Consider the following 26,297-nt stretch of genomic DNA (forward strand, 5'->3'; position numbering starts at 1 on the left):
ATCCAGAACTGGCATCTGGATATGTGATACTTCCTGTGAAAAGTGTGCGCTTTGTGTATTTTATAGTCTTAATGTGATCAGAAAATTCTACTGAAAAGGACATGAACCTGGTGAGGAAAAGTGGTGGGTAGAGATGTTGTAGAAATATGAGTAATATAAGAGAAAGATAATCATACATATTTTTATTATAGGATGACAAAGAAAAGAGGAGATAATAGATTTAAAGTAAGAAAAACATATGCACCATAGAGCATAATAGGTCTAAAAACATAGGACTCCTAGCTAGCATGGTAACTGGACAGTTATCAAAGGCAAAATACACAAATAAGAAGAAAGTATTTGGCAGGGGGGAAAAAAAAACCAACCCAAAGCCCCAGAAACTTTGGCGGGTCTTTGTTTTATTTAGTTCACAGGTTGTTTTTTTTTAGCATCTACTACCCAGGACCCATTTGGCTCTGCAATCCAAGGTTATTCATTCATGTTTTCCCGCTGCTCCCTCATCCCCAAGCCAGCTGCCCCTCTCCCGTCTATTTCTCTCCCATCCCTTCCTCTTTCAGGCCTTTCCCGGTCACCCTCCAGTGGGGACTCCGATTTTCTTGGGCTTTCAGAGCTCTCTTTAGCAGAGCAAGATAATTACAGCTTTCCAGACCCTGAGGGAAAATAATTGTTGGTAGATTCTCACCAGCATCATTTCCCCCTCGGTGAGAACAACAAACGGGCAGGGGGAGGAAAAAAAAAAAAAGGACTATGGCACTGACTTGTTGCTTTTCTGAAACCACAGTTCTTAGCGGGAGGAACACCGCATGAAGCCGAGGGCAGAATAGAGGGCCCACAACCACCACCGAGGTGGCTTTCTTGACAAGAAATTAAGCATTTTTGATGTGAAGGCGTTATCCTGCACCCTGGCTGTGGAAAGCGAAGCAGCCGCAGCGCGAGGACCGCTTCTGATTTCAAGATGAGGATCAAAAAGAATACCTCCTTTGGAGTCCAAAATTTTCACTGCGGCTCTTGTCTTCGTGCCAAGAACCGCGTTCACGGGGGAGTCCAGAGTGACTTCAAAGACCTCGTCGTCTTCCTCTAATCCGTCATAGGTAATTGCTATATTCCACATCTTGGTTGACATTCCTACAAGAAGTAAACATTTTAATTACTCTTTAATTGCTATTTCAATCACCTAGGTGTCAGGGAAATATATTAATTAACATGTCTCCAGCTCCACGGCAGTGGCCCGAAGTGAGCCATTGTGCGGCTCCCAGCTCCCCGAAGTCCTGCTGTTCTCCCAAATCATATTAAAAGACCGCATTTGTTCCCGGACAATGATGATTTCATTTAAATGCAAACACTGTAACAAAACAAAAAAAAAAGGAAGCTGCATTTTGCAAGGGATGAACAAAAAAATGGTTAGTAGATGAGAGCCAAGATTTCATTCCATCTCCCCCCCAACCACCCCCACACACACACACACAACCTGCCTCTTCTCTATTTAAGAATAAACAAGTACTGCAATCTTAAAAGCTCACCAGTTTCAAAAGTCTAAAGACGTCAGCACAGACAGTTATAAGTGATTATTGGATGGTACTTGGTGCTATTCATGGAGCCCTTGAGAAATGATTGATTTCTCAAGACAGCTGCCTCCATCGGCCACCCCGCTTCCTGGGCTCTTCCTAGTCTGCAAATGCTTTTTCTGATGATGTCAGACTCATCTCCTCCTAGAGATAGTGTATGGGCTGGGAATCCTAGAAATAGACCGAGCCAATTTGTTTTTTTCTTTTCTTTCTGTCTGCCTCAGTTGAAGGAGTGACAATCAAGTTTGGTTTACGGTAAGTTTGTGAATTTAATACTAAACAGTTTTGATGTTTCAAACACATTCCCAGCCATCCAGGACACAGAGCAACCCAGAAACACAAACCACGAGAGCTAGAAGAAAACGCGGAGATGGGCGAGTCTTGACCAGTTTCTATGATGTATCGATAGATCACAGGACAGGTGCTTGAGTTTATTTAGAAAAAAAGTGGTGGCAGCAAGAAAAAAAAAACCAGTACTGTTTAGTGAGGGAAAAAAAAAAAGGCTCAAATTGAAGGGGAAAGAAAAGATAATAAACTTATAGTGTTAACCCCCTAGGACTAAGTTTTGAAAACTTGACTCCATCCTTGTCTGATTGGCTTTTGAAGTGCCTGTATCCCCACGCATTTCACGTACATCTCCCTCCAGTTGTGCATTTCATTCCTCGCCTTCTGGGAATCTGAGTACGTGGCGCCTTGCAGACTGTTCTCAGGCTGTGCCTCTCAAGTGTGCCATCTGCACCTCGGCACCCTTCTTGAAGGCATTCAATATAGATCTCCCGAGCTAATGGAAGGCTCATTAATCCCCAACTGAGTTCAATGGAAAGTTGAAACTGTTAACTTATGCTACTCCTGGCTGCACTCAAAAAGAAAAAAGTGTATTTGAAATAATTTTATTAAAAAACAACAACAACAACAAAAAAACACAGGCTGATGGCTAATTAGTTAGGTCTTCAATATCAGCTGAGTTCTTCAATCAGTTACTTTCACAGTCTGCAAAAATAGATGCTGAAATAGAAAATATAAAGTCTCACCACATGGATGGATAAATCAGTCCTTCAAAGTATTTTATTTTGTATCTATTATGTACTTGCCTTCGCATTCGATGCTACGGGAAACACCAGAGATGTCATCTAAGCAGACCTGACATAAAGAAACTTAAAACCTCTTTGGAAAGGCTCAAGTTGGAGGGGGGAAAGAAGGATTTGGAGGGAAGACATGGGAAAACAACAAATGCAGAGGCAGGAAGACAGCGAAGAGAGCCTTGCCCAGGGAACACTGAGCAGATGAGCTGCAGGCATAGAGATGTCACCAAGGTGAACAGGGGGTGACAGGGCTGCAGTGGGAGTTTTTTTTGTTTTGTTTTTTTTTCAGTTTTTTTTTTAATATGTTTTTATTGATACCAGAGAGAAGAAGGGAGAGGGAGAGAGATAGAAACATCAATGAGAGAGAAACATTGACTTGCGCCTCCTGCATGCATCCTACTGGGGATGGAGGTGCAACCTGGGCATGTGCCCTGACCTCTTAGTCCATAGGACAGAGCCCAACCACCGAGCCACACTAGCCAGGCTGCAGTGGCAGTTTCTAGTCAGACTGCAGAGAGCCCTGGACACTAACGTGGTGGCCAGACTCAGTCTTTAAACCACAGGCAACAGGGAAGGCTCTTGAAAATGGATGTCTTAAAAAAAAAAAGGAACTGAAACTGTGGCTGGGAAGATTTAGGGGTCCAGGCAGAGGGGTTAAAAGGTAGGAGACCACATGGGCAACAACTATAATGAACCTGGCATGAAGAAATGAGAGGCTGGACAATGAAGAAAAAATAGGAATACAAGATTTTTACTATTTAGAGAACTGCTTTGACTCTCCAAGATCATAGAGTTAAGCATTATTCAAATAAAATAAAAAATAAAATAAATAAATAAAAGCATTTCCAAGCCTTATGGAAGGTCCTCTTATTTTAAGAATATTTTCTTTGGAGTGGAACCAGATGGTTAAAGAAAAACTATTCCGTTTTATTGAAGTGCTTCTGATCTGTTTGCCTGCATTTCCACTTTGTTTCTATGCTGAGCAGGTGTGCACATAGGACTGACTGTTTTAGGTTAATGAGATTGGAAGTAAGAACTTGCTTGTTTTTGCGTTTTCCTTCCTTTCCCACTTTCAAGGTGAAAAGTATTCGTTAAATTGTGGAGATTATAAGCCATTTCAGAAGGCTTGAACTGGCCCTCGGTTTCCATAGAACAAAAGGTGTGGAAGAGGAGGGGAAGGTGTCATTTTATGCAGAAGTACTCCACTCCACAGAGCAGGCCCATCCCTGGCGAGTTTCCTGCAAAGTAGATTTCACCATCAGAAGACATTTTTCTCCACGTTTTCCAGGGAATGCCACATGAGAGATCTGTTCCTTTGGAAAACATTTTGACTCTTGGGAATAATGAAGTCTCCATTAAGAATGGATTTTAGAGGGAAACAATCCCTTTATTATGAGTATGTATACTTTGACTCAAGATTATCCCAAAAGCTGGATGCAAAGGAATCAGGATTTGTTTTTCCATCTGGTCCAATGGCTGCAAAGGCAAGCCTACTTGAGCATAGCTCCCTAGCCCGAAAATCCCTCAGTTTCCCTCCAGCTGCCTTCCAAAAGCTCTGTAACCTTATAATACCGCACTGTCCTTGATTTTGCACTCTCCATTTCTTCTCCACCACGAGCCTGCTGTTTTTGAAAACATGAACAGATTGGTTGGGCCAAAGTGTGGTCAGCCCATGGGACAAACTTTGCAGGTCAGAAACTTAGATGTCACAGAAGGGAGGCCAACCACTCTGGGTTGTTGCCATGTAAACTTAAGGCTCGTGGTGATAGGTTCAATTTTGTCATCCCAAAATCCAGTACCTAATCCCCAGTATCCCTGAATGTGACCTGATTTGAAAATAAAAAGGTTTTATAAAAAAAAATGGGGGGAGGGGGATTTGAGCAGAGACACACATACGAGGAGGATGCCAACATGGACATGAAGACAGCTGAAACCAGAGATTGACAACGATTCTACAAACCACTGGGACAGTGGTCGGCAAACTCATGAGTCAACGGAGCCAAATATCAACAGTACAATGAATGAAATTTCTTTTGAGAGCCAAATCAAATTTTTTTTCACCTTAAACTTCTTCTAACGCTGCTTCTTCAAAATAGACTCGCCCAGGCTGTGGTATTTTGTGGAAGAGCCACACTCAAGGGGCCAAAGAGCCGCTTGTGGCTCTCGATCCGAGATTTGCCGACCACTGCACTAGAACATGGAAGAGAGTCAGGAAGCAGGTGTTCTCTCACAGCCCTTGGAAGGAATCAACCTGCCAAAACCTTGACCTGAGAGAAAATCAATTTCCATTTTTAAGGTTTGTGATTCTTTGTGAGGGCAGTCCCAGCAAATGAGTAGAGTGGCCAACATCCTGCTTCCTGTAACAAGCTGCAGAAAAGCATTTCTTGTCTATGTTTAACATTACAATCATCGATTTCAGAGTGCTGATGGTATTTTTTTCAGCCATTTCATTTTGCCTTTGCCATAGACATCATATGTCAGTGGCAGACAACAGCAAGAGTTTGGGCTTGCTGCGTGTTCTCTGAGCACAGAACATCTCCTCTGCAGGAGCCCACAAAGCCCTAAGTCCTGGCTGCTTCTCAGGGCCTTTGCCATTTACCCCTGCACAGGTGATCCAGAGCAAAGGGGAGAAGACAGAACCACGCAGAGCAGTGAGGAGCGCTGCCTGCCCCACCTATGGACGCCAGGGAGGGAAGGCATGGCTCCAGCTTCAGTGCTTGACACAGTTCCCCCAAAGGGTGGCTGTATTTCAATCCCCTTCTTCTTATTCCACCTGCTCAGAATTCTGGGAAATATTCCAGGGTTTTCTTTAGCCAGAACAAAGACTCATCCTTTGAGTCTCAATGTACTGTGGGCGAGTTGCTTTCATGTCTGTATTTCCCACATGACAGAACATCCTGAGAGCAGGCGGCTTATTTTTTAGATCCCCTTTTGGACCTAGCAAAATTTTTTCACAGATTAGATGCTAAATATGTGCTATCTAATTAAATAATAATTTCCTTTGGAATGTCCTCCTATCAACCTGTTCCAATAGAAATCATTTAGAAATGACCTTTAGGAATCCACGGGAATATAATCTTTTGAAAGTTTCCATCAAAATAAGAGGCAACTTTTTTAAAAGGAAAAAGAAAAGGATGAGACAATTAAATTAACCCAGCTTTAAATAATTTTAAAAGTGACATCACTTTTTTTTTTTTTTGGATAGTTAGATGTTTTCTTTGTTATATTCTTTATTTGTTACCATCTCGTTTAAAACAAAAACTTTTTAGATTTATAGAGAGAGAGAAAGAGAGAGAGAGAACATCAATGTGAGAGCAGAACATAGAGCTGCTGCCTCCTACACACTCCCTATCATTGATGGAGCCTACAATCCCAGGCATCTGCCTGACTGGAATTTGAACCAGTGACCTTTTGGTGTGTGGGATGATGCCAACCAACTGAGCCACACTGGCCAGGGCTGTTATGATCTTATTTTAAATACATATTCACTTGTAATAAAATAAAACATGAGGGGCAAAACTTCACGTCCAAATTGATCTCTCTTGCAGTGGGTGATATGGTACTCTGAGAAGTTTCTAGTTGGCTGAAGTTGCACAATGTTCTGTCTTCTCCCAAATCTCTAGACTTTCTTACAAAAATATGACATAAGCTGTAGACACAAAACGTACCTGGGTCAAACTGAATCAGTTTAGATCGAGTCATCGTAAAATCTTTTCCAACTGTAGCTGACACTTGGTTGACCTAAAAAGGAAAAATATGTCCTTTTTTAAATAAAAATAAATATTCTGTAATAGAGAAACCTCTAGTCTAGACTAAACTCACTCTTAAAATATTTTTTAACATAACATGTGCGTTTTTTATTATAAGAAACCATTTTTGATCCAAGCTCCATAGATCTGCCCTAAAGTTAACGTTTTTATAAACTAATATCAATGGACGTAAAACTTTTTTCTTTTTCTTCTTTAAAAATAATTCAGTTATTGGAGAAAGTACCATGGATTTTAAACAATATTTTTCTCTTTGTTATGAGTGGGACTTTATTTCATTACTTTCCCTTTACCCCAGCCTTGCTCTAAAATAATGCCTCAGGGGGAAGGGAGAGGAAGTGGAGAGAGGAAGACATCCAGGTGCCCCTGACAGCCTGGTGCTGATGGTGCAGCCAGCTCTGAGGCCTTCTGCGAGCTCCAGGGCCCTGGAAGCCTGTAGATGGGATGCATTAAAGCAACTCTGCTCCATGTTCCTGTCTGAACGACTCCATCCCTCTTCATAGACATGAATGAGGGCTTTGTGGGGATGAGAGACCTGGTGAGCAAACAGAAAGGCAATCTACACCCTGAATTGAGAGGTTCTATCAAGTAAGATGCAAAACAAAACAAAACAAACAAACAAACACACACACACACACACACCACAAAAATTGCTCTAATTTAAAGAGACTGTTGATTGATCTGTTCCCCCTACCTACAGCTGAAAACCAGGGTGTTTTAAGGGCACTAAAGCCATGGCCTTCACTTCCTTCAGGAGGAGCATAAACATGTATGGTAAGAACAGAGCCCTTGGCTAAAAGAGAGGGCATCGGTGAGAACCCTGTGGAAAGCACAGGCAGCTGCTGCTTTTGCATTTTTCAGATGTTTCAGATGGTCAGGAAAGTGGGCTAATATGTTCCTTCACTTTGTTACCAAGGAATGAAAGGCGTGATGAAAAACTCAAACAGGCCAAAACCAGTTTGGCTCAGCGGATAAAGCGTCAGCCTGCGGACTGAAAGGTCCCAGGTTCGATTCCGGTCAAGGGCCTGTACCTTGGTTGAGGGCACATTCCCTGTAGGAGGCAGCTGATCGATGTATCTTTCTCATCGATGCTTCTAACTCTCTATCCTTCTCTTCCTCTATGTAAAAAAAAATCAATAAAATATATATTTAAAAAAACACACCCTCTAACATTCTGATTTCTATGGCCTCCGACATCATCTCCATCTCCAAAGGCCCCACCATCTGCCAATGGGTCTGCCATGGAAACATGTTGCTCAAGAAGGCTATTACCTCCCTGAATCTCATTTGCTCAGTGCCTGCAATGCCAGGGCTCCTCCTGAAGTCTCTCACCGCGGAAAGGCAGCCCATGGTGCACCTGTACCCGCCATATGCCAGGAGTCGCATATCCCCGCATGCTTCTTGCATGTGCAATTACCTAGTATTTACCACCACTGAGTTTACAGCATCCTGTGTGGGAAGAGGAATGCCCTGAGGCAAGGTGGGTGGAGAAATCAGTCCAGAGAAGGTGCCTGATGTAAACCAGGGCAAACAACCAGGTCAAGCGCTTCCCCTTTCCCTGCTCCTGGCCAAGCAGCCAATAAGCTCTGTTGTGAGGCACAGGCTGTGGGCTGTGGGTAGAGTCATCCCTGAAGGTGTAGGGGCTGTCTGATGGAGGCCTGCACACTCAGCTGGCAGGCTCCACGTGTGCATTCACTTATGTAGACACAAGGTTCCATGTCACACCACCTATGTTCTTTCTACCTGGCAAGGGAGAGGTGGTGGGGCCCAAATCTCCAGACTTGAGCATATGGCGCTCTCTCTGGAGGACCAGAGGATGATTAGAAAACCATCCAGGCAGACTCTTTCCTTTTCCATCAACAATCTGCTAAAAAATTACAGGGCCTTTCATGCTGTCTGATGTTTTACCAACAAAGCATCCACAGTTCTGGGGCAAAGAACCGAGGCCCACTAGAACGATGAATACCGAGTCTGCAGGTGGTTGACTTTAGGTGCACAGGGTTCTGATCTGAATTTATGACTGTCATTGAGACCTAACTGAGATGCTGTTTCCCCCAGAAGCTAAGCCCAGTGTCCCTTTCATTAGACAGAGGAGGGCAGTGTTAAGGTGGTTGCTGTCATTAGTATGTAAAAGCTTTCCACTCTTTCATTCTCTTGAAGTGCTATTGGGATAGCAACCCCTAAAAAACAAACAAACAAACAAACAAACAAACAAACAAAAAACCCCTTAAATTCCAGAAGCCATAGACTGTGTTTCCAGATCCAAGTCAATGGAAAGAAATAGCAAGTGGACTAATTCCAAAGGGATTACTGAAAATTCCAGGGCGTCTATACTGAAATATGCTCTCTTAATTTTGCATTTAAGACTTGGGGACTCTTAAGATAGGCTTGATTTTTCTTCCCCGTGGAGACCGGAGTAAGTGATCCTGGTGCATCCTAAGAGAAGGCCATTTGGGAACTAAAACTGGCTCGGGGCACCCCACAGAATGTCTTGCCTACAACATTTCTTACTAAGGCCAAGTGTGACCCAAGTTCACTATGTTGGTTATATCTCTCTGTGAAACAGACTTCAAGTCTTAATAACCAGATTTTAAAACTAAAAGTGGGCTGAACATATCCTATCTAGGAGCTATGAAGCCAGATAAAGGTAGGCATAAGGAGACTCTGTACCTAAAACCAGCAGGTCATTGCTGACACTTTCACAGTTTAACATTTCCTTAGTTACTCAGATCTTTTTTTTTTCTAAGAAAACAACCAAAGGCATCACCCAGCAATTGCGTTTTAGCGGGACAATTTACATGTGAACGTCGTTACCTCCACACTCACAAAGGCCGAGTCCATGGAATAGCCCCTCCTGGTGATTTCCAAGGGCAACACACCCGCGTTCTCACAGACCTCATAGGCAGCCTGTGACCACTCAATGTGAGACCACTTCAGCTCCAGACTGCACGAAAGGAAAAGGGGAAATCATTAGAAGTGCAGACACTTGGCTGCCGGGGTCCTCTGCTGGGGAGGAGATGGAACCCTGGTGATGGAAGTGGTTCATCAGCCTAAATCAATGCTAGAAATTCTTACCCTTGTCTGCTGCATGTTAGCTCACAAAAAAACTTCTACTAACATCATCTCATTGAACATTTTCTTACCAACACTGAGAGGTAGACAAAGAAACCATTGGAATCCTATTTTACAAATGCAGAAACTAAGGTTAAAAGACTGTCAGGCCCTAAGCAGTTTGGCTCAGTGGATAGAGCGTCGGTCTGTGGACTGCAAGGTCCCAGGTTTGATTCCCGTCAAGGGCATGTACCTTGGTTGTGGGCACATCCCCCGTAGGGGGTGTGCAGGATCGGTGTTTCTCATCGATGTTTCTAACGCTCTATCTCTCTCCCTTCCTCTCTGTAAAAAATCAATAAAATATATTTTTTTAAAAAGGCATCTTCCTATAGTTGGGAAAGTGTCATTGTTTAAAAAAAAAAAGACTGCTGGAGTTTCCACAGTACTTAATGACAAAAAGAAAAAGGGGGCACTCAAATGTGAGTTCTGAAGGGAAAGGAGCCAGCAGTTGTAGAGTTCAAGGAGACATTCACTTTTGCAACAGACACTGATATGAAACCTTTTCTCTTTGACCTTCCTCATCGGTACACCAAGAACTGTTCCCGGCACAGACCTTTCTGAACTTGGGTTAAGTTAAATAACAAGGTATCTTTGAGGATGTGCCTAAGAATCAGCATGTGCAGGAGTTTATAAGCAGCCTCTGCTTCCATGTCTATGCGTTTAAAAGGGCCGTCCTAATGTGTAGCTCAGATGCAGCTAAGCAATGGAGTAAACCTATCAGAGGGTTACCTTCTCCCTGCACTATCTGCAGCGAGCCCAACATTGGATAGAAACTGTCTTCTTTAATCTCCAGATGAAGAGAACCGTTTTTGTTTGTTTCCTTTTTCTTTTCTGAGCGCAAGAGATATTACATAACTATCTCAAAGACAAAAAGCTATGCCAAAGCTACTAGATAGCAGAGACGAAGTTCCCAGCATAAATCTGAAGCCAACTGTTCCCCTCTACCATTTTTCTCCCCAACTGAAGTTCATGACTCTTGTGTTTAAACTCACGCAGGAACATACAATTTTATCTTTATCCTGAAATAGTTCTCCTTGCAAGGCTAGAAAACTTAAAATGTTCCGCCCAAACATTTCTCTCCAAACAGGTTACTTTTTACCCCCAGTAACCGTCAGCCATCTACAAGACACAGACAATCTCCGCTGTGACCATTTAACACGCTCCCACGGCTTCTGTTCCGCTCATTTCCCTTTCATGCTACATTTACAAAACCCACAGCGGTTGCCTTACTGTATTTTCAAACTTCCCATTGGATTCAGGCTCTGGATTTAATTTTTTTAATCATTTTTTTTTCTTGCAGAAGTAGAAATTCCAGGTGCCACTCTGTGAATGGAGTGTGGAGTTCTCCAACCTCACAGGGCTGTCCGGCTTTCCTGGGACCATTCCGATTAGAGAGTGAGTTTACCCTCTGATTGCCACTCTATGTCCTTGCACCAAGCATGCGTCACAGTCATACCCTCTATATCAAGTTCACTAGCAAAATAAACTCCCTGGCATCGTCTCCTACTTCAGTGACTGTGGGCCAGTAGGACAGACGTGGGAGCTGGAATTATGGCAGAGGTTTGTGAATTTCTATGAGCATTGATGTTCATTTGTCAATAGAAATGTAGTGTTACTGGCATGCTGGACTTCATACAATTTTAACATAAAAATTTTAAATAATATTGAAAACCTCTTGGGTCTTTAATGCGCCTGAATTCAAATCTGGCATGAAACAGATGAAGAAATAAAGAAATAAATGATGATGCGTTTTTAAAAATAGTACAAGATAACAAGCAACAAGGACATTACAAATGTCAATAGAAATAACATTCTATTCTTTGTCTTCTAATTAATTCTGTTACTATTCCATATAACATGCTGCAAAGAATTCCTGAAGGAACCAGCAAAGAGGTTGGGGGAAAAGACAAAAACCTGCAACAGGACAGACAGAAAAGCAACGGGAACGTGTGAGATAGATAAACAGGGATGCGTTTCAGTGGAGACTCAGCAAGGTTCAGATGCGAGTTCCTGTCCAGGCTCCTGAGGGGGTAGCCATTGCTGACGCTCACCAGGACAAGCAGACATTCGTCCGTGTTGCTGTGCAGATCCAGAGGACCTCCAGGCTTAATGCTAAACGCAGTTTGGGTGCTGGACTACATCAACAAAGGGCCTACGCAGCGTGCTGCTCAGCTTCAAAGCATAAAGGGTCCTGGCATTTGGGGTGTGCCTGCATTTCCCTGATGCACCAGAGAATGCTTAGAGGTTCAGGTTGTCGTTACACCCTGTTCCATTTTATCTCCTGGAAAGGAGTCACTACAAATAACAAAGATTATTAAAAAGCCATTGAGCCAGGCTATCCATTTTCCAGAAAATAACATTTAATTGTGAAGCACTGTATACCTAGGGGAGGGTGTGTGCAACACATGTTTCAAGCGCTTTTTGGTGTTTGCAGTACTTTATCTGAGAAGATCGTTCTATGCTGAGACTGTGGTTGCTTAAACTCTACACAAACGCCTGGAAGAAAAGTAAGAGTATTGTCAACCACGTGGGAATCCCCCCTGCTGGACGCCCTCCAGATGTGTGCTTGACAGCGGTAGATAACCAGATGCAGGAGCCCAGGAGAGAGACTGGGAAAGCTCTGGATGTGTGTCTGTCATGGAGACCAGCGTTGTTTCAAACCTGCCCCTTTAACAATCCCTCCTTTCCCTGTGACCATTGAGTAAAGCTCATGCTAAGGTAAGAAATGAAATTTCCGGCTACAGGTTTGCAAATCCCATATGGAAATCGTTCCAAGGCATATAGCAGGGGATGAGAACTCCTTTAGTGCCTGGGTCGGGGTTTCTCAATCCACAGGCTCAGCATGTGGAATGTCATAATTCTTTTCTGGGGGGGGCGGGGCTGTCCTGGGTACTAAGACATTTAGCAGCATCCCTGCCTTGAAAATCCAACTGCAGTGGCACCCACTCCCCTTCAGTCATGACAACCAAATCTCTTTCCAGACATTTCCAAATGTCCCTTAGAGGGAGTCGTCCCCAGTGGAGGGACACTTAGCTGAGTGATTCAGGTGCACTCATCAAAAGAGAAACTTTGACTTGGTGTAAAAACTCCATGTTGGTTCCCCGAATCACTGTTGTGAATGGAAGCCACAGGATGAAGCAGTAGGAATTAAACTGGAATGTAAGCCATGAGGCGTCTGGTCCCTCTGTCTCTCACTGACACTAAGTCAGGCACTTGAAAAGCTGTTTAAATATTCAATTTAAAATCACAGTGTATCCCCCAAGTCCAGTATCTGTGATTTCCCAAATCCCAACCAACTCTTTCCCTTTCCAAAGTATGTGTCACATACATTTTAAACATACTACTTCACTTACTTAGATACTACTGGTACGTATGCTCCAAGTAAAAAGGAGCCTTGCTCACTGATGTATTTCCAAGTCCCATGTAGTGTGAATAGAATATAGTAAGTGCTCAATAAATAGTTAACTGAATCTCTTTTAGCCCTCTGTTTCCTAAGCTCAGCTGACCACCAAACCTTCTCCCCACCCCAGACACACACACACACACACACACACACACATACACACACATCCCTATTAACATCAGATTACACACAATTTGAAAAAACAATACAAGGCTCAGATGATCCTTCTATGTTCTTACCAGCCCTGACTTATTCTGGGTTCTTTGGCTATTATTGAACTTTGTTAGAGAGAAAGATGGCATTGATAAAAGAGCATTCTCCTGGCATCCTTATCTCTTAACACACATGCATGGTTCTCGACACTTGGCAATGTTGAGAGAGAGCTCATAGCCACATGGAGAAGGGTAATGCTGCATTCAGTGGGTGGAGACCTGGGATGAGGTTAAACATCCCGGAATGCACAGGACACCCTCCCACTCCCATCTCCTAACAAAGAAGTACCTGGCCCCAAATGTCAACAGTGCTGAGAAAATACATACTTTCTGACATTTTATTCTGTGGCTACCTGATTAATATGTAGGAACAATAAACTTAAACACTTGTGATTCAAACTCCAGTGTGGGATTTGGGACACTGATCTAGGTCAACAAGAGTGTGTAAAAAAGGTCCTCAGCCACTCTATGCCTCAGTTTCCTCACTTCCCTAAGTATCATAATCACGAGTCTGTACTTCAAAGGAGCCAAATGAACCTTAATGAGTACCCACAAAGTATGCTGAGCCTCTCAGTGAAAGGTTTTACAGAAGCTAAAGTTGTGATTAAATTATTCTCATAACTAAATCTTCATCTATAATCAAGTAGCAAATGACTTAAGAAAATTGAGATAAAAAATATTTTTCCAAGTAGTCAACCTAAGAGTTATCAATTCAAAGAGGATGCTATTAAGATCCGTAATGCAATGCTCTGAACACCTGTGTTTTCCTTTCTGTCTCTCTCTCATGATAATGGGGAAACAGTGTTAAGCCAGGAGGCAGCACAGTGAGACCCAGACAAGTGCTTCAGAGTCAGACACATCTTGCAACCACTTAGCGTGTGATTACGGTCAGTTACACAGTCTCCCTGGGTCTCAGCTCTCATTATCTTTACAATGAGGAGAATGATACTCACGTCAAATGATGAAAATTAAAATGCCTTAATATGTGGAAAGCACCTGTACACGGTGGGTGCTTAATAAGTGTGATTTCCCTTTCCATCCTCTGTGTTTTTTGAGATCGAATCTAGAAATATATAGGTTAACTTCTGGTGTGCTTTACCTTGATGAAAGCTTTACCTTGGCCAATGGTTTCAACCTCTTCCCCTCTAAGGTGTTTCATAAAAGCCACCAAACCACGGCGGAGTTCAGATATTAGACATTTCTTTTCTGTTTCATTTCTTTTTGCCTTCTCTTTGAAGGCCAAGAGTGAATAATAGACCAGCTAGAGTGAGGGTAGCCAGAAGAAGGAGAGGAATCGGGTGCTTGGGATCATGGAGAAGCTGGGGAAGCAGCCTCTGAGTGATCAAGAAGGTCCGTGTGGGTCAGTGGGTCAGCGCTTCCTGCAACGTTGACTCTGTCGGTGCGTTCAAGGAAGAAGTCAACATAGAAGACGTATGAAGAAAGTGGTTAAAAAAAAAACTACATTCTGTGGTCTGCAGAGGAATTTTGGATGAATGATGTGGGTCCCTTGTAGTTTAGTTGAAGAATTCTGAAGATCACATTGAGGTTCAAGTTGGACAGGAGAACAGACCTGAGCTTGGCCACCAAGGTGAGTAAGAGGAGCATGCACTTTGAGGTCAGGGTCCTCTTTTGGCTCTGCTACTCATTCACTGAAGTGACTTCAGGCCAATTACTTAAATGCTCTGAGCCTGATTTCCCTCTCACCCTCAGAGGATTGTGCTTTGTAGATTACAGTAGGCAGCATATGTGAAAGTACCTAGCACAGTACCTGAAATTCAGGATTTATCCAAGTCTAAAGCTTTATGCAAATCTCCATGAATTTCAGAGTTAAAAAATAATTTCTATTCATGATAAAATGCTTCCCACATGTATTCCACAAACAACTTGTTCCATGAGCTACTGAGGGAGACAAGAGAGGTAAAGGGAGGGAGAAGTAGTTCTGTAGTCAAATCAAGGTCAGATGTGCTACATACTCTATCCCTCTCTCAGAGATCCCCAATCCATGCATGCTTCTCTATGATTCTGGGATGTGAAACACACAATCTAGCTACCTAGCAATAACTTGATTCGTTTAGTTCAGTGGTTGGCAAACTCATTAGTCAACAGAGCCAAATATCAACAGTACAACAAATGAAATTTCTTTCGAGAGACAAATTTTTTAAACTTAAACTTCTTCTAATGCCAGTTCTTCAAAACAGACTCAACTGGGCTGTGCTATTTTGAGGAAGAGGCACACTCAAGGGGCCAAAGAGCTGCATGTGCTTGCGAGCCACAGTTTGCCCACCACAGGTTTAGCTGATTCGAATCAGCTTTCCTAGTACCTTTGTTAATGGAGTATCCATTGACTCTTCAGGGCTGGTATTCCACAGAAATGCTGCAAGAGCAAAAACTTACCAGCAATCATGATTCTGGGACCTTCCCTCTGAACATAGGTCCTTCTCATTTTTTAAAAGAGCTCTCCTTCTGCTTAAGAGTGCATCCACCAGTCCCTTTAGCTTTATTACAGAAGGTCTTCACTCCCTCAAATAGGCAGAATACTAATGTACTCACACTGTCTGAGCCAGAGAAGAACACAAAGCTTATTGATTAAGGAGCATATTGATCCTTTGCTTTATGAATCATCCCAGCATTAATTTCTAATTAGAGTTGGGCTTTAGCAGGCCACCCAATGTCTCTGGAATACTTCTTCAAATGGTCAATCCTTGCATCCACATGAATGAACAACAAGAGTAATCACTACGGCAAGTTAAACTTGCTAAGGATGTTAAATATACAACATGCTTTTGTATGTTTCACCTCATTTGTTTCTTTAAACACATTTTGGTATTGCCCCCATTTGACAAATGAGATAACTGAGGCTTGAACAGCCACCTAAGTCCATGGCAGAGTCAAAGCCCAAACCCCATTCTTTGGTTCTAAGTCCAGTGATTTATTATTCATTATCTATACTAATTCCTGGTGTGTTAGACATGGGGTGCACGCTAATATTAATAGCTATAACTTACATTTTTAAAATGTGTCTTGTTTGTTTTTGTTTTTTGGTGAATTTTTAGAGAGAGAGGAAGGGAGAGAGGTGGGACTTTAGCTGGCCATTGATCATTGATCGGCTACACAACCCCCTACTGGGGATCGAGCCCACAACCCTGGGCATGTGGCCTGACCAGGAATCGAACTGGTGACCTCTTGGTTACTGGGTCAATGCTCAACCACTGAGCCACACCTGCCAGACCTTACATTAAAAACAAACTAACAAAAATAAGAAACACACAACTAAAACTTAAGGTCCTTGAAGAATAAGTATTCCCCCTTCTTGCTGCCTAGGTAGACCAAGGACTGGAGAGAAAGAAGGGAGGTTAAGTCTGCAGCTCCCTCCTCTGAGGCCAGTGAGCACACCTTGATAAGAACAGGCAAGTTCCTTCATGCAGTGAGGAAAACCATGGACTCTAGACCATACTTCCTGGGCCTGAATCCCAGCTCCTTCACTAACAAGCTTGGATAAAATCACATCCTATTTTTGTGCTTCAGTTTCCTCATGTGTAAATTCTGTATCATGATGGTATCTAACACATAGGTGGTTGTGATGATTAAATGAAGAGTGATGAAACAGAGCAAGAAACAACTATATTGCTAAAGCCTGTGGTTTATATTGTATGAGTAACTAGGTTCTTGCTGGCTGTCTTGGAAAGACAACCCACTACTGATGATTGTTTTTTACTGGAAAAATATGTTTCCTGTTCCAAAAAGATCTAATAAATGAGGCTGGAGACAACTACACCTCTCAAAAATTATGGACATAAATGCTGAGCAATTTCTACCTCCCTCTGCTCATTCTAAAGAAAATAATATACATCAGAATTAAATTTAAATCATTTTTGGATTAGCTCTTGGTAGGCATCATTTTGTTCCAATTGGTTTTTCTAATTTCAAGCTTTATTAGAAACATTGTCAGCATAGCTATATGAGCATTAATATCCAACACAAACAGGAGCCAATTTAAAATAGCCTCAATTGAGGTGATAATTTATAGGATTCTCCTATAAATCTGAGGATTATTTAAAAACATAAATCATCTTAAAAAGCAATTTCTTTGTAACAATGAAGAATAAAAGGGCATGTAAGTGAAGCAACATCAATCTAGCACTATTGCTGAGGGGGAGGAGATCTCCTATTAGCTCTGCTGTGTTCACACATGGAAGCCCAGCAGTCAGCATGAGGCCAGTAGCAAGTCTGACCAGTAGTCTAATATTTCTTATTTGATCTACTAAATACAAGTAAGTGAAGTCAATTTATTAATGTTTTGAGAACAGGATTTTTAAAAACATTTTCTTGAGATACAAGATTTTTTAAAATATGTTATAATGATTTTTTTATAAAGAGGAAGGGAGAGGGATAGAGAAGTAGGAACATCGATGAGAGAGAAACATCGATCAGCTGCTTCCACACCTCATTCTGGGGGTATGACTGCAGCCAAGGTACATGCCCTTGACCAGAATCAAACCTGGGACCTTTCAGTCCGCAGGCTGATGCTCTATCCACTGAGCCAAACCAGTTAGGCCTGAGTTATAAGATGTTTGATTAAAATTGCAAGTAGTTAGTATATTTTCTATAAAGGAAATCCTGAGGAATCGTTTCTCTTAAGAAGAGCAGTTTAATGGGTGGTGGTGGAGTCTTCCTTGTTCATATCCACTTACCAGTTTCTAATACTGTGAACCAGATACTGCACTTTATCATAGCAATGGTGGCGAACCCTGGGAATGTGTTCAGTTAAGACAGTGGTCAGCAAACTCATTAGTCATCAGAGCCAAATATCAACAGTACAAAGACTGAAATTTCTTTTGAGAGCCAAATTTTTTAAACTTAAGCTTCTTCTAATGCCACTTCTTCAAAATAGACTCCCCCAGGCCGTGATATTTTGTGGAAGAGCCACACTCAAGGGGCCAAAGAGCTGCATGTGGCTTGCCGAAGAGAAGGCTGCCAGTTTTTCTAACATGACTACAGAGACCTCTCCTGGTACATATTGGAACTACAATCAAGATCAGAAAGAAAAAACAAGAATGGAGACGAATCTCTCCATTTTTTCTTCTTTTGTCCATATACTACCATAAAACAAACAAACAAACAAACAAAAAACACCCTATAAAGAGTCTATACTTACAATGTGTCATTTTACTAGGACCTGGTTAACAGCCACTTTTCTTTGAGGTGACGGGAGAAGGGTATCAAATTTATAAAGAAAGAAAATACAGCACCACAAGAACTGGACTGTAATATATATCACAGAGCCATCCGATAAACTGGTAAATTATTCAAGGTCTATACCTCCAAGAAGAGTCTAGAAGAGGGACCCAGTGAATGAAATTACTGCGGCCTGCTAATCTTGTTAATTTTGAGGATTTCTTACTCCTGTTATTCTGAGGGTTGTACATGTTATATAACTTCTAAGTGTCACTTAATACCTGCATGTCTATTTTCCAATTTGCGCTGACTTTATCTTACCCACAACGGTCTGTTCACTGGTAAAGGCAGTCTCAAACCATCACTTTTTTTTGTTTGGTTTTCTGGAAGCAAAGAGCTGCTTTTGCTAACCCCTCCTGGCTGCCTCCCGCCTCCTGCTCTAGAGGTTTCATACTCTCGGTGCTAACATGGTCTTAGAGTGACCTCTTGCTGCACGATGTGTACATGAGCCTGCAAGCTCGGTCCTGGATGCCCATGAATTGTTAAGTCAGAAACCTGTCTGCGTGTGAAAGTGAATGCATTTACCTGCATCCATGGAATGACCCAGCGCTATCCACCTTAACTTTCTGATGTTTCAGTACTCTGTCAACGACTGGTTTCCCCATCATTGAACAGTAAGAGAAAGAACAATCTCCCTCTAAAATATACTCCATGAGCTTATGAAATGGCCTATGAATGTATCATCTCAGATTCTGTTTCAAAACAACATTTCACTTTCCTAATCAGATACGAGCTGCATACTATATGCAGGACTACTGAATAAGCAAAAGAATTTACATGTGCGGAATGGCCGAGTTCCCTGTGGGGTCCATAATTTGAAATTCCATGGCATCTGAATTAAATTCCAAAGACGGGTTTATGACGTAAAGAATGGTCTTACTGTTTAAGTCCTTTTGGCTAAATTTCTCATGGATAAATTCACCTGAGAGAGAGAGAGAGAGAGAGAGAGAGAGAGAGAGAGAGAGAGAGATGACTTTAGTGAGTGAGCAAATAAAATGGTAAATAAGAGCTGATAAAATTATATGACTGTTTTATTTTAAAAACTGCCTTTCAAAATCTCTTAAGTATATTCTTTAAAGAAATTGACATTATTGCAACTATCTTAAAACTCATATGCAATGAAACTTAAATGAGTCTCCAAAGTATACTCTGTCTCAGAAAAATTGTGCCTTAAAGAAAATATAAAAATAGAGAAGGACTAGGAAGAGACAGTAATATGGTAAAATATGTAATTCTTGCCGTCCTCTTTAGTGATTTATTTTGATTACTATCTTCATAAAGCAGAAGTAAAATGCAATCCAGATAAACCACTATACCAAAAAAAAAAACAGAATTAAAAAAAAACATAAACTGACATCACTTTAGAATTTTTAGAAAAAAAGTCACAAATATGAATTTGGCTCTGACACTGAGTGTTCCTCTGACTATATTACAATCTAGCTGTTGTTGTTTTGTTTTCTGAAAAGTAAACAACAACAGTATATAAGGAAATAACATGTCAGTATTTGGTTCTCCCACTCAAGAGGCACTTGGAAAGGCTCAGCTCCAAACTCCCTTTTGTATCCATATTGATTTATAACCGCATCTCGCGGGAAGGCCGGGGGAGTGTTTACCAAATGGGCCTGCGCCTAATTAAATCACTCTCTAGCATTGCCAGGCCCTGGGTATTTTTAAATGGGAAGAACAAGGATGAAGGAAGACAGTACCTGTGGTTGTGTTCTCCAGATGTCCGTGCTGGGGGCCACGTAAAATCTTAAAGATAATCTGATCATCCTCGGTGTCGGGGTCCGATGCCTGCAACACGCGGGAGGTGATGTAAATCCCGTAACAGCCATTTTTCAGGAGCCCCACTTGAGAGGCGGAATGCAAGTGTGTGATGTGGGGGGCTGTCTTGTCCAAGGGGTCCACCTAAATTGTCAATCATTACAAGTTTATACAAAGGCTTCTCATCCCCACGGGGTCTTAACGGTTAACAACGACAAACGTTCCTAAATCTCATTCAGATCCCTTTTCCTCTTCTTTTGTGAATTTCTGCTAAAGACTGTCTTGTTCACAATACCCTCAGCAGGTATCATAGAGCCTGACACGGTGGGAGACTTTCCACTGTAAACTTGGACCCAGCTTTACTTACCTGTCACCCTCCCCCATTAGGATGGAAGTTCCCCCCATCCACTCCATATGCCTGGCACAGGGCCTGACCATAACAGGAGCTCAAGGAACATTTGTTAAACGGATATATTAGGAGTGAATTGTACCGCAAACTTAATGTTAGCTCCACAGAAAGACTCCCCCATTTTCCCAGTGTTTGGTTATTTACAGAAACCAAGCTATAAGGGTTTACAAATGCATTGAATATTTTTGCCATGCCTTCGTTCAAAGGGCAAAAATGTTCACTAGAAGTAGAAATACCTCACTAAGAAAATATTAAGAGGTAATTGTGTGTAGGCATTTGTGCATCTGTTTCATTGATGATGAGAACAGGTGAACTCTATTTGTGAAGACAGTATCTGGGCAAAGATGAGAATAGGTTCAAACACCTCAACGGGTCTCCCTCATTCAAGTGTGGCAGGGAGCTTGGTCCATCTTGCAAATAGTTATAGGTTAGGGATGGACCAGGTTTAGATGGATTAGTACAACTCATCACCGATATCAAAAAACAAGTATAAGAACACTACCTTCATTCCCTTTACCCCTAACCATTCAGTTCTTAACTTCACTTATCCCAAAATAATACCACCACTAACCTTAGTTCATCTTAGCAAAGTGAGAATAAGTATAAATGATAAGCATAAATACACACACACACACATACACACACACACACACACACACACACACACACACACATATATATATATATTAGAGGCCCAATGCACAAATTTGTGCAAGAGTAAGCCTTCCTTCCCTCCCTCCAGCTGCTGGTACCTGGGACCCGGGCTTCTCTCCAGCCACGGGCGGGCACCCAGGACCCAGGCTTCCCTTGCAGCCCTGGCTTCGTAGGGAATGTCGTCCAGAAGGATGTCTGGTCTAATTAGCATATTATGCTATATATTACACTATATAATATATATATGTGTGTGTGTATACACATATATATGATTATATTGAAAAGAAAAAGAATTAAGAAGAACTGATAATAATTTCTACAACTTAGTGTTAATTGATTTAAAACCTCAGTTATTATTTTTTTGCAGAACAGAAAACAACTATAACACCATTTTTGTTCAAATCAAACACATATATATGTTCATACACACATAGGCAAAACTGTGAGAGCATTTGCAGAAATCTGTACATTTGTCTTGGTGTGGCAAAAATACATCACTCCTCCTTTATGTATTTCCTTATGGAATTTTGTAGCAACAAAATATTTTTTCCTCTCAGGTTTGCAAGGTCCTTGTTGACTAACAAAAATAATCATAAGAAGCTGAATATAACACAAATAAATGGAATACTGTGCTCATGAATAGGAATAAGTAATATCATTAAAAAATCCATACTACACAAAGCAATATACAGATTCAATACAATTCCTAGCAAAAATGACTTTTTTCACAGAACTAGAACAAACAATCCTAAACTTTATATGAAATAATAAAAGACCCTAAATAGCTGAAGCAATTTTGAGAAAGAACAACAAAGTTAGAGGTTTCCTGCTCCCTCATTTCAAACTATACTACAAAGCTATAGTAATCAAAATAGTATGGTACTGACATAGAAACAGACTCACAGTTCAGTGGAACAGAATTGAGAGAGCCCAGAAATAAACCCATGTTGATATTGTCAAATAATTTACAACCAACCAAGAATGCAAGAATATACACTGGGGAATACATAGTCTCTTTAATAAATGCTGTTGGGAAACTGGACAGCTATGTGTGGGGGGCGGGGGAGTGAAGAAAAAAGGTCACTTTCTTTCACCATATAAAAATAGGCTCAAAAAGGATTAAAAACTTAAATGTAAGACTTCAAACCATCAAACTAGAAGAAAACAGGCAACAAAAATCTTGACATCAGTCTTGGCAAATTTCTTTTAGATATGTTTCCTCAGGCAAGTGCAACAAAAGCAAAAATAAACAAATGGGACTACATCAAACTAAAAAAAATTTTCACAGCAAAAGAAACCATCAACAAAACAAAAAGACAATCCTTGAATGGGGGAAGATATTCATAAATGACATATCTAATAATAGGTTAATATATAAAATGCACAGCAAAACATAAAAAAAACACCAAAGCTGATTAAAAAATGGGCAGAGGATCTAGAATCTAGACCCTAAATAGATATTTGTCCAAAAAGGACATACAAATGGCCAAAAGACTCATGAAAAGATGCTTAACATCAGCTAGCACCAGGGAAATGCAAATCAAAACCACAATGAGCTATTTATCACCTCACACCTGTCAGAATAGCTATTATGAAAAAGACAGCAAACAAAAAGTATTGGGGAGAATGTTGAGAAGAGAACACAACCACACTGGTGGTATGATTGTAAATTGACACAGCCACTACGGAAAACAGTATAGAGATTCCTCAAAAAACTGAAAACAGAAATACCATAAGACGCGGCAATTTCACTTCTGGATATTTGGCAGAAGAAAACAGGAACACTAATTTGAAAAGATATGTACACCCTCATGTTCAATACAGCACTATTTACAATAATCAAGATATGGAAGCAACCTAGTTGTCCACTGATAGATCAATAAATAAAGAAGATTGGTTTATATCAAACATAACTCAGTCATTAAAAAATAAAATAAAATCTTGTCAGGCCAGTGTGGCTTGGTAGCTAAGCATCAACTTATGAACTCGTCAGGACACATGCCTGGGTTGTGGGCACCATCCCAGTAGGGGGCGTGCAGGAGGCAGCTAATTAATCATTCTCTCTCATCATGATGTTTCTGTCCCTCTCTCCTTCTCCCTTTCTTTCTCTGAAATCAATAAAAACATGTTAAAATAAAATCTTGCCATTTGTGACAACAGAGACGAATCTAGATAAGTAAAATAATATAGATGGGAAAAGACAAAAAGACCACACATATGTGGAACCTAAAAAATAAGATAAATGAATAAACAAACAAAAGAGAAATAAACTCATAACTGCAGAGGACAAACTTATGGTTGCCAGAGGGAAGGGCAGTGGAGGATGGGCAAAAAAGGTGAAGGGAATAAAGAGTTATAAACTTCTAGTTGTGAACCAAATAACTCATAGGAACGAAATGCATAACAAAGGGACTATAGCCAACAATATTATAATAACTTGGTATGGTGACAAATGGTTACTAGACTTTTCATGGTAATCACTTAGTAAAGTAGATAAATGTCAAATCCCTATGTTGTATACATAAAACTAATTTAATATTGTATGTCAACTATACTTTTAAAAATTTTGGAAAGAAATCATGTTGACTAATGTTTGTAGGAACAGGCATTCTATATTTTGCTAATAGGAGTGAAAATTTTCTGAATAGAAATTTGGCATGTATGTACACTGAAATGTGCACATACTTTGATCTAAAATTTCACTTTTTTAAGTATATCCTGCAGAAATAGACATGTATACAAAATGCATGTGTGTGTGTGTGTGTGTGTGTGTGTGTGTGTGTATATATATATATATATATATATATATATATATATATACTAAAATTCCAGAAAAGATAGAAGTCTAACATGGGATTTATAAACCATCTCTACCTGAGACTTAATGCTATGCAGCCTTTAAAAATCATGTTTTCAAGGGAGATTTAATAACATAAAAATATTTTCATAACATAATGCAGAGTGGAAACAGACAATATACATAATACATAGAATATCGTGCCACTTTTATTGCACAGAAGAATGGAAGTCACCAATAATAGTTATCTTTGGTATGATTGTGAAGAATATTTTTTTCTTGTCTTTTTCTATAGTTTATAAATTCTTTTTTAAAAAATATATTTTTTTATTGATTTCAGAGAAGGAGAGAGAGATAGAAATATCAATAATGAGAATCATTGATTGGCTGCCTCCTGCATGCCCTCCACTGGGGATCAAGCCTGTGACTTGGGCTTGTGCCCTGACCTGAAATCAAACTGTGACCTCCTGGTTCATAGCTCAACGCTAAACCACTGAGTCACGCTGGCCAGGCAGTTTATGAATTCTTTACAGTAAGTAATTAATTACAGTCATTCTCCTCTTCTGAAAAGCATGGGTGGCAAACTCTACTGTGCAGTTGAGTGGAAGATGGGGAGTCTTAGTTTTCAGGGCCTTTTGAATGGAGAAACTCTGGTGGCTGCTAGATGAGTGGTCAATGTCAGGAGAGAGAAAAATCAAAATGCTTCATGCCAAGTAAGAATTTCTTAAAGTTGATAACTATCTGAGTGTAGGTGGGTTTTATAAAATGTTACATTTTCCTTGGAAACAAAAATGTTACAAGAGGAATGAATATCTGTTGAGATCATTTGTTTCTTAAAAATGTTAGTATCAGAACTCTGATCATATGGTCGCCTGGTGTGTCTTTGGTCACACGTGTGCTAAAAGGTTTCCTAGTTTTATTAAAATTCTAGATTCTTCAAAAGCAAGTCTTCTCCCTCCAAATAAATTGAAGCATTTTAAAATATTGGAGTATAGGACATTATTGTTGTTGTTTTTAAAGAGAAAGCTAACTTCATAAAAGTTTATATAGCAAGATATGGTTAATGCATATAAAGAAATTTTAAAATATAAAACAAGTCATATAATTTCTGTTTTAAGAAGTCATGCATTGAAAGGTTCTATACAAAAATAGGAGAAGGTGATTGACCTGGAGGGTTTTGTTTTGTTTTGTTTTGTTTTCTTTTGTTTTGTTTTTAATATATTTTATTGATTTTATACAGAGAGGAAGGGAGAGAGATAGAGAGTTAGAAACATCGATGAGAGAGAGTCATCGATCAGCTGCCTCTTGCACACCCCCTACTGGGGATATGCCCGCAACCAAGGTACATGCCATTGACTGGAATCGAACCCAGGACCCTTCAGTCCCCAAGCCGACGCTCTATCCATTGAGCCAAACCAGTCCTGGTGACCTGGAGGTTTTGTAAAGAAAATAATAATCCCTGGAAGTAGCTGGGATTTTGGAAGGATAAAGGAAAGGTAGGGCTTTCATGGGGCAGAGATGTACCAGTTGTTTATGGCTGTGTAAGAAATGACTCCAAACATAATGACTTAATACCACAATGATTTGTTTCAGAGGAGGAGGAAGAAGAGGAGGAGGAGGAGGGAGAGGACCAGAGCACCCACTGTATGTCATCATGACTCTTCACCTTTTTACTCAGATCCCCTGTTAGATAGAGACAGTGACCATTAATTTTATGTGTCAACATAGCTGAGCGATGCTGCCCAGTTATTTGTTCAAACACCTGTCAAGATGTTGTTGTGGAGATAAGTGTTTAGATGTGATTACATTTCTATCAGTAGACTGTGAATAGGCAAATTACCCTCTAGAATAGGGGTGTCGAACTCAATCAGAGAAGGGGCCAAAATCTAAAATCCAGCCTAAATCGTGGGCCGAATGGTTTACTGAACAGTCATAAACTGTCATTGTGATGGAAACGCAGCGGAGTGCAGTGATGACAGCGCGGTGTGGGCCACATTGCAAGGCCTTGTGGGTGGGCCTCATCCAATCAGTTGAAGGCCTTAAAAGACTGATGTCCTTAAAGCGGAAGAAAGTTTGTCTCCAGGTTTGCCTTTGCACCCAAGGAATGTCCATCCTGCTGGCCTGCCTGGCAGATTTTGAATGTGTCAGACCCTGCAATTATGGAGCCAATTCCTGAAAATAAATCTCTCTCTCCCTCTCTCCCTTTCTTTATTTCTCTCTCTCTCTCTCTCTCTCTCTCTCTCTCTCTCTCTCTCTCTCTCTCTCTCTCTCTTTTTATATATATATATATATATACAT

The 26,297-nt window shown here is 40.8% G+C and overlaps 1 protein-coding gene across 4 annotated transcripts in view; it reads right to left on the reverse strand.

Annotated features, from left to right (window-relative positions):
• Positions 1-26,297, reverse strand: part of FREM1 (FRAS1 related extracellular matrix 1) — a 143,217-nt gene that overhangs the window by 17,823 nt on the left and 99,097 nt on the right. For 3 of the 4 annotated variants that reach the window (XM_045580248.1, XM_036434094.2, XM_036434095.2), the window contains 5 exons: positions 20,082-20,283; positions 19,153-19,297; positions 9,229-9,358; positions 6,316-6,388; positions 976-1,125 (listed from right to left, as the gene is read on the reverse strand). In XM_045580248.1, the coding sequence (XP_045436204.1) occupies positions 976-1,125; positions 6,316-6,388; positions 9,229-9,358; positions 19,153-19,297; positions 20,082-20,283 (700 nt within the window). The remainder of the gene's footprint in view (positions 1-975; positions 1,126-6,315; positions 6,389-9,228; positions 9,359-19,152; positions 19,298-20,081; positions 20,284-26,297) is intronic. The other variant, XM_045580249.1, reaches the window with a different exon arrangement.

Source organism: Pipistrellus kuhlii, unplaced genomic scaffold (assembly GCF_014108245.1).
Source record: "Pipistrellus kuhlii isolate mPipKuh1 unplaced genomic scaffold, mPipKuh1.p scaffold_m20_p_12, whole genome shotgun sequence".
In the NCBI taxonomy this organism is placed as follows: domain Eukaryota; kingdom Metazoa; phylum Chordata; class Mammalia; order Chiroptera; family Vespertilionidae; genus Pipistrellus; species Pipistrellus kuhlii.